At 48.9% G+C, this 8,313-nt stretch overlaps 1 protein-coding gene across 2 annotated transcripts in view; it reads left to right on the top strand.

Moving 5' to 3' along the window:
• The window catches only part of RPTOR (regulatory associated protein of MTOR, complex 1), a 152,536-nt gene that overhangs the window by 100,144 nt on the left and 44,079 nt on the right, over positions 1–8,313 (top strand). Inside the window, exons 15-20 of one of the 2 annotated variants that reach the window (XM_009886826.1) lie at positions 205–270; positions 912–1,103; positions 2,375–2,515; positions 4,466–4,583; positions 6,028–6,168; positions 6,612–6,770. In XM_009886826.1, the coding sequence (XP_009885128.1) occupies positions 205–270; positions 912–1,103; positions 2,375–2,515; positions 4,466–4,583; positions 6,028–6,168; positions 6,612–6,770 (817 nt within the window). The remainder of the gene's footprint in view (positions 1–204; positions 271–911; positions 1,104–2,374; positions 2,516–4,465; positions 4,584–6,027; positions 6,169–6,611; positions 6,771–8,313) is intronic. The other variant, XM_009886827.1, reaches the window with a different exon arrangement.

Below are 8,313 nucleotides of genomic sequence, written 5' to 3'. Positions count from 1 at the left end.
TCGTACTGGCAGCCTGATGAAGTGTCTCCGGTGGAACTAGCGACAGGACGGCACGACAAGATAATTCCGGCATCCTTTCCCCTCGCCTGTTCTTTTAATGGGATAGAAACTGCACTTAGAATAACCTCATGTTTCAGAAAACGTGGGATATAGTTGTCCTCTGACCTGTTTTCTAGATAACAATTAGTTGTATGTTGTTTTAAGGCTGAACACAGGACGATGACGGCTTTTATCCTGGCTGTAATTGTTAACAACTACAACACCGGCCAGGTGAGTCCCAGCACCCTTCCTCCTTCCACTCGCTCCTGCCCCTTCTCTGCCACGCGCCTTCGCGGTGATCAAAACGTCCTGGCTTGCGTTAAAGCACAGCCCCGAGCTGGAAAACTGAAATAGAAGATTGCTTTACATTATTTTTGTGTGGATTAAAAGAAAAATTGACTTGGAGGTGTGACAAACACATGACGTACCTGGCAGCGGGACGCGGAGGTTAAGGACACAAGTCACTCGAGAACGGCCCCTCCAGGCAGCGCTGCCGGGCTCGCAGAGGAGCGCTGCCCGGTGCCTGTCGAGTGGAAACGTGATGGGTGTTCAGGTTCTTGGGAGGGCTGTATGGAATGAGCCATAAACCTTGGGGCTCTGACATGTGCGAGGAATATTTCCAATGAGGAAAAACCAGGCTTGATGCATTACAGGAAGCATTTCTAGTGCTGAGCTATTTAACGAGCTGTAGCAGCGTGTAGTTGACCTTCCCTTCGTGCTGCTTCCAAATGGTATTTTGTAACAAAATCAGTATATAACCACTGAATAATTATTTTCTCTTGATTTCCTGTCTGTTTCGGAAATAATCTTCTTTTTGGATGATGAGGTGGGAAGCTGTCATCCAAAATAAATGGCATTGATTTGTGTTTTAGGAAGCTTGCCTTCAAGGAAACCTGATTGCTATTTGCCTGGAGCAGTTAAACGATCCACATCCTCTTCTGCGTCAGTGGGTGGCTATTTGTTTAGGACGCATTTGGCAGAACTTTGACTCAGCCAGGTGGTGTGGCGTGAGAGACAGCGCTCATGAAAAGCTCTACAGTCTCCTCTCGGATCCAATCCCAGAGGTAAAAATCCAACTTTTTAGATAAACACCAGTGGAATTGTCAGAGTTCTGGCAGAGGGCTACAGAAACACTCACAAAACCGGGGCCTTCAAGAGCTTTATGGTTGTGTCTGGTTCAAAGAAAGATCTTATTGCTGTTTCTTTGAGGTGGTGCAAATCATCCCAGGCCTGCAGGGAGGTAACCAAAGAAAGGCAGGGGGAGTTCGTACAGCCCCAGAGCCCTGGCGCCTTGGCACCGCAGTTAGGAAACGCCACGTTTTTTGCTTACTTGCATATCAGAAGCTCATTAAAAATGTCCCAAAACTCACTGTGTGTTGCAAAAAAACCTCTAGTCTTTTTGTCCGAGTATGAAAACTGTTTTCCTCCTGGTATGTGTGAAAATACATCTTTAATCGAATGTGTTTTACCTTTGTGACAAACTTTGCAAGAGAGAAGCGCTTCTTGTGCAGAGCGTGGCTGTGATTGACAGAGTCTGTCGGACCCCGGTGAAATTACAGCGCGTGTGGGAGAAGGAAGCCTGGAGATAAACACCGTTGCTAACGTGCAGTGATTAAAGATTAGATTCCCCTTTACATCCAGGCTTTCTGTCCTGCATCCTCCACCTCTTTCTCCGGCCCCGGCTTTCCCCCGGCGTGAGCGGTACCTGTGCGCAGGCGGGTGGCTGTCCTTCCGGCACAGCCCTGCATCTCTCTGAGAGCCGGAGCGAGCGTTTCTGCTTTGTGCAGCGCATCCTGCCGTGGCTGATGTGCCGTCTCCCACCGCTTGCAGGCTCCGCCGAGGCAGGCAGTGAGGTTCCCAAGCCACCTGATCCCTCCACTCTTGTGTGATCTGGCAAAGTTTACCCTGATTTGAGCTGCTGCCTTTTCTCCTTCTCTTTTTTCCATCATCTTCTGCCTTTCTGTAAGCCCTTATCTCAAGACGGTATTCAGTACTCTTATTAAAGAGATTCACAGCCCAACAGTAACTCCCTGTGTACCTTATTCCTGTTAATTAATATTCAAGGCAATGTCAACTGGAACAGTCACCCATGGGAAGGTCACCGAGTATTGTGGGAAATTAAGTATACTCCCGCGTCTCTGAATACTTACAACAGAGTGCTTTGCTGAATCTGTTTTGGTTTTTACTCTCCGTGGGCCTCCGTTTAGCCCTCACTGCTTACCTGACACGGTAGTCCGGGTTTCCAGAGACGCCGTTTGTGGGGATGAAGAATCCCACTGGCAAACTTCGAGCTGGAAACAAGAGGAAAATAATTGTGAATGTTTGTGTCTCGCAGGTTCGCTGTGCTGCGGTCTTTGCCCTGGGAACATTTGTGGGCAACTCAGCTGAACGGACGGATCACTCCACCACCATCGATCACAACGTAGCCATGATGTTGGCCCAACTCATCAACGACGGGAGCCCCATGGTTAGAAAGGTACGGAGAGGCCGGCGGCACCCACGAGGGGTGGGTTCATGCTGACGAGCTCTGCGCTGTGCCTCACCGGAGCGTGCATTATTTAATGTCTTTTCAATGAGTGTGACTCATTTGGAAGTATCTGTTTCATCATGAAGTCTTTTAACTTCACGTCCTGCTGAGCAGCACCACGCGTGCGTGACGCCACCAGTGAGAACGGCCGCATCAGCCCACCGCGGTGGCTGAGGGCTCGGCGCTGCGCCGTGCGCTGCACGCTCAGGCGGTCACTCGCAGTAGCGAGTAGTACAACATTTCGTTTACGATTTGCAATAAAAGGAGCCCACTGACAGGAATAACAGGAGTCGAGTGTAGTGTGTCATAGTGTGCAGGTGTTGACAAGATTGTTGTTCAGATCAAAATGTTTCTGCTGTTTAACAGTGGACCTCTGATTTAACTAACTCCTGTATTCCGCTACGCAAATGTCTGAAATAGGAGTAACAATCTCAGGGATTTGTGGGAATTTTAATGTCCTGGATTTTTTTCATTTAAAGAGAATGTGATGACAGGGATGAGGAAGGAGAGCAATTACACTGAAGTCTTATTCAGGTGCACAAACCAGTGAGGATTCTTGCTGGGCTCTACTCTTCTACTACTGCTCCTCTGTCCATTACTGTTTTGATTGCAATATTTTACATTACAGGATCTCAGGTTTTAAATGAAATAGTGATGTGTTGCTAGAAACATGGAGTATGTGGCAGTCCTGGGGGAGGAAGAGGAGAGGGAGTCAGAGTGCTGTGGAGAGAACATGAGCGCTCCATCCAGTAAAAAGATCTCGCTGCTTTTAGAAACCACAAGGATGGATGACAGACTGTTTCAAAGTAATTCTCCAGGTTTTGGAGAATTACAATTTCTGATGCACCATCAACGGTACATTAAATAGTTTTTGACGTTCTGGATTGTTCTTGGTGGGTGTACTTAGGCGTCCTAATGCTTGTGTTTACTTAACTGGAACATCAACACCCTGACAGTTGTCACCAGCGTTGTGAGGATTAATTTTTGTTGTCTCGTTCCAGCATTTAATCAGTTTAATTCAAGAGAGAACTGCATGTCACACTGTATGCTCTTTGAGATTCATAAATCTCTCTTTTGGAGATTAGTCCCCTGCACAGAGAGCAGCAGCCAAAGCCAGCTCTCCGCCTCTCCTGTGCGCTGTTTCCAAGCGCGTAGCAAGCCCTGCCTGACTGGGGGCTGAGCTTCACCTCCTCTGCCCTCCCCACCCCACCCCGGTGATTCAGGTTCTTGGGTTGCCTTTAGGAGCAGGAGCGGACTGGGGATCCCGCAGGTGGGCACCTCCAGTCTCGTGTCAGCTGCCCACACTGCGGGTCAGTACAAGAGTGTTTTTTTTTCAGCGTAGGATTCAAACGCCAGCGCTCTTTGTGGAAGAGCTGTGCCGTGTCCCCAGGGACCTCTTGTCAGGTTCTGTTCCCTTCAGCTCGGAGCAGATGTAGGACAGGCTGTAGGATGAGCGCTCTGCTCCGTGCGGACGTGTGCAGCACTGGGAGAGGGTCCGGCTGTGCCACGGAGGGCTGAGGACACCGATGCTCAGCACAGCTCACTGGTGCTCTGCAGGAGACACACGCTTCTCCCGGCAGGACTGCTCTGCGCACCAGTGCGGGGGCAGCTGGGCGCTGCTCGCCAGTTCTGTACCCTCTGTGACGCCGCATCGGTTTGACTATATTGGGCAGAATCAAAGAGTAGCGGGAGCCTCTTCAGGTATAAAAGACTTATGAAGAATGAGATTTGAAATGGAGTGCTCTGGCTTTCGTCCCTGGGAAGGGAAGGGAAAATGATTAGTCTGGATGGCCACCCAGTCATCTCAGCAATAACGACCATGTTCTGCCCTGTTTTCCTTTGGTCCATTGTTCCGGACCTACGTAACCATGAATACCATTTCTTCTGCTCTTTCTGTAGGAGCTGGTGGTGGCTTTAAGTCACCTGGTGGTTCAGTATGAGAGCAATTTCTGCACCGTCGCCTTGCAGTTCATGGAAGAGGAGAAGAATTACCCTCTCCCTTCTCCAGCTGCCACAGGTAGGTGGCTTGTGTTCGTGTGGGCGGGAGATGTATGGCCTGAAGGCGCTTGGCAACTTTTATTTAAAGAGTTTGCCCAACACAATGAAATTCTTGCTGGTGGTGATTTATCAAGCAGCACCCTCGCCACAAAGCTGAGTGGCACGGTGGGTGGCTCTAATGTCTGTTTGGCACTATAATATATTGCCCTGGAGAAACGCATCCTCCGCTGAGCCTCCACCTAACACCGGCTGTAGCTCACCCCAACCTGCAGAGCCTGAGCACCGTCACACTCAAAGGGATTCCCTTCAGATCAAGACTGAAGTATATTTGTCAAGGCAATACACAGGCTTCCCAGACTGGTTTTTTCCCCTCAAATTATTCCTGAAACGTCAGTGTCACGTTGACATAATGAGAAGCTTCACCGGCAGTGGACCAACCGTACTCTGCTACCGCAAAGCACCAGCCGAGAAGCAGTGAAGAACTTTATGCTCTGTGCCTGTGGTCCCATCCCTTTTGTTGTTTCTGTTGCTTTATGTGAGGAATGAAAAGCCCTGGTGAAATTGTTGCTAGCCTCATATTTTCTTTAGATGTTAAGTACATTGGAAATCTTGAAGGTTAATGGGACTGTTGCAATGGAAACCTGGAGAGAAGAGGATGTGCTGTCTCTGCAATGAGTAGTTTAATCTCCCTATTGTCTGAATAACTAAAGCATACTGGAAAATAAGCTTCTCCACATTTGTCCTTTTTGCTGCAGGAAATAAACATTACATGCAGTTTGTATAGTGCTTTTCCTTATCAAAAGAATCCCGAAGTATTTATAAGTAGGATGCACTGGAAGCATTGGCCCCACCGCCGTAATGCAGCCACCGCTGCCGTGAAGTGAAATAGCCGTTCTGAAGCCATCGTACTGTGTCTGTGCTCAGGAATGAAAATGAGAAAGTTTGGGTAATGATGAGTATGCAGGTCATGGGTGAAATAAGAGTTGAAACCAGGCCTGAAATTTGGTCGGGAAACCGGGATTTTCGTAACTCTTTATAATGAGAAAATTTACTGGATTTTTAACGAGGAGAAGCAGAGAGCAGCCTGCAAATACTGCCCACTAAATGGCCTCTGCTGTAGCAGCGTGTGCTAGCACAGTGTCTGGGCAGTGGCCCAGCATCGACCTGGAGGGAAGAATGCTCATTCCTCTCCGGGTACTGTGCAGGCAGCGGCGAGGCGAGGCGAGGCTCACCTGGTTTTATTGCCTGTAAAAAAACCACAGCCTAAACAGGAGAGACACGCGGTCCTTCCTGATTATGTGCACAGAGGATCCTTTGTCATACCTCATTCCGTTTTAGCCTAACGGGCAGTGACTAAATTCTGTTCATATTGGTGGTATTTTAGTTATGTTATTGCTGGGAAATAACCAACAGGCTGTGATCGCTTTGGTTACATCTATAATTGTTAAATTTTGCATCCACAGAGGGTGGGAGTTTGACCCCAGTGCGAGATGGTCCATGTACACCACGGCTGCGGTCCGTCAGCTCTTATGGGAACATCCGAGCAGTCACCACAGCTAGGAACCTGAACAAGTCCTTGCAGAACCTCAGCCTGAATGAAGAATGTAAGAGACGTTTCAAAATTCTTTCTTTTTTCTTTGCCTCTTCTTCCTCCGCTCCTGTCTCCTGCAGGCCAGGAAATACCACCTGCGAGACAACAAGAGCGGAGTCGTTAGCCCAGATTATCCAGCTGCCAGCCCCCAGGGCTTAGATGAACCCCCCCTCATAATTAGTTTCAGTTTTCTGGTCATTAGTATTGATTTTTCTGAGTGTTTGGGGACCAAAAAGGTGCCTTCCAACTTCCTAACACACATGGATTTTTAATGGAATCTTTTCTGACCCCGTGATGCTTACTCTGGTTAAACAGTCAGTGTTTAAAAGGGGACGTTGTGGATTTGCCTGCGCCTTCGTTGAGCGGTGCAGGGTTTAGAAAAGGGCTGTTATGCCTGGGTAAAAATTGCGCTCTCACCAGTTCTTGTTTCGGCATCTGCCCTCTTTTCTTTGGCAGCTGGAAGCTCTGTTGCGTTTTCTCCTGGGAATCTCAGCACCAGCAGCAGCGCCAGCAGCACCTTGGGCAGCCCCGAGAACGAAGAGTATATCCTGTCCTTTGAGACGATTGACAAGATGAGACGAGTCAGCTCTTACTCTTCTCTGAATTCACTAATAGGTGAGTGGAGACTCTCTCACCCTCCCTTTGGTGTCCCCTTTCTTCACGTGCTTGCACTAGCTTTTGGGGAAAGTTTGGATCTCAGCTCCTGCTAGATCTTACTCCAGCAAAATTTCTCCTAACGCTAGAAATGCAGCTCTTGTGGTTGGTGGGGGTACGTGCAGAGCAGAGTCCCCCCTGCTCTGATGGAGGGACTGGAAATGAGCTCTCGGCTCCAGCTGTGCACTGCGATGGGCAGCAGTCCTGTTAGGAATTTGAGCACAGAAGTGTAGCGTATTCAGGAGTTTCAGATGCGCTGCGGGGTAGAGAACAGAAGCGAGGACTCCCCGTCCGGGGCAGCAGCTGGGCGCGCTGGCACTAACGGCTTCCCCTGGTTATTCTCCACATGGGCTGTATTTCTGCACAGCTCAGCCCCTTTGTTGTGTTACTCATCCAAGAAAGCCTTACCTGGCTAATTTCCGATGCGGGTTTTTATGTACATTGCTGAAATAGGACATAAAAAAGAAGAAATCCCAGGCTGTGACTTAAAAGCAAAAAGACTGAGTGTTTCGTAGAAATCTGCTTTTGTGCAAAAAGTTCCATGGCTGATCCCGCTGCCTCCGATCCCCTCTCCGTTATTTCCTCCCGGATAAGCAGCTCTAACATCACTAACAGCACGGAACTTTTTAACACCACTCAACAGTCCCTTTCTCTCCCGGCGTCCGGCTCTCTGCGTGCTGTACAGAACTCTGCAGAGCGGAGGGCTCGAGCACAGAGGAAGGGAAATTTTACTTGTGTTTATGCAGCACACGGCTGATTCGCGTGTAATGGATTATCTGCGTTTCTTTTATAGAACAGAACTGGAATGTTTAGATTGAGCTCGTTCAACTCAGTTGTTTTTCAAGTGCTTTCTCAGTCGTGTCTGATTGCTGCAACAGCATTGCTTTAAACTAGCTGGAGTTTCTCGAACCAGGTGAACCCTGTGGGGCCGCTCGCCCGGACGAGGTGCAGAAGGACGCAGCCTCTGGAGGGGCCGCCGGGGCGCGGGGTGGCAGCGCGCAGCGGAGAGGTGCTGGGGGAAGCCTCTATTTTCTTTGTAATCGGTAAATGTGCCCGTATTTTTTTTGCCTTCAAAAATCAGCGCAAAGAGTGGTGTGGCTCAGAGAGGAGTCCGCCCGGGTGACACACTTACCTTGACTGAAGATACCTTTTGCTCTACGCAGCGTTTTTGGGAAGAAGTGACAGTGACTTGGCTGTCCTGAGTTGAAACATTCTGGGGTTGAAATTCCTGAGCCCCTGTGGCCATTTAAAACCATGTATTCATCAGAAATGGGGTCAGTTCATTTGCTCTTGATCGTAGGTCATGAAATTGGGTCTTCTAAAGCGTGACAGGAATGTTAGGAAATTTCGTTCCATCTTAAGTGAGAACTTGAGTTTTCCTCATTTCTACTGGTGCAGACTGGTGTCTGCTTGATGACTTGTGGATGTCTCACGAGTGTTACAGCGCAGTTGGAAAAGGCTCTGGAGATGAGCTGGAGATGAGTGCGGCAGACCTAGGAAAACA

This window comes from Charadrius vociferus, unplaced genomic scaffold (genome assembly GCF_000708025.1).
Source record: "Charadrius vociferus isolate BGI_N301 unplaced genomic scaffold, ASM70802v2 scaffold1116, whole genome shotgun sequence".
NCBI classification, from domain to species: domain Eukaryota; kingdom Metazoa; phylum Chordata; class Aves; order Charadriiformes; family Charadriidae; genus Charadrius; species Charadrius vociferus.
Note: the sequence above shows the minus strand (reverse complement) of the source record. Positions and strands in the feature narration are given on the sequence as shown.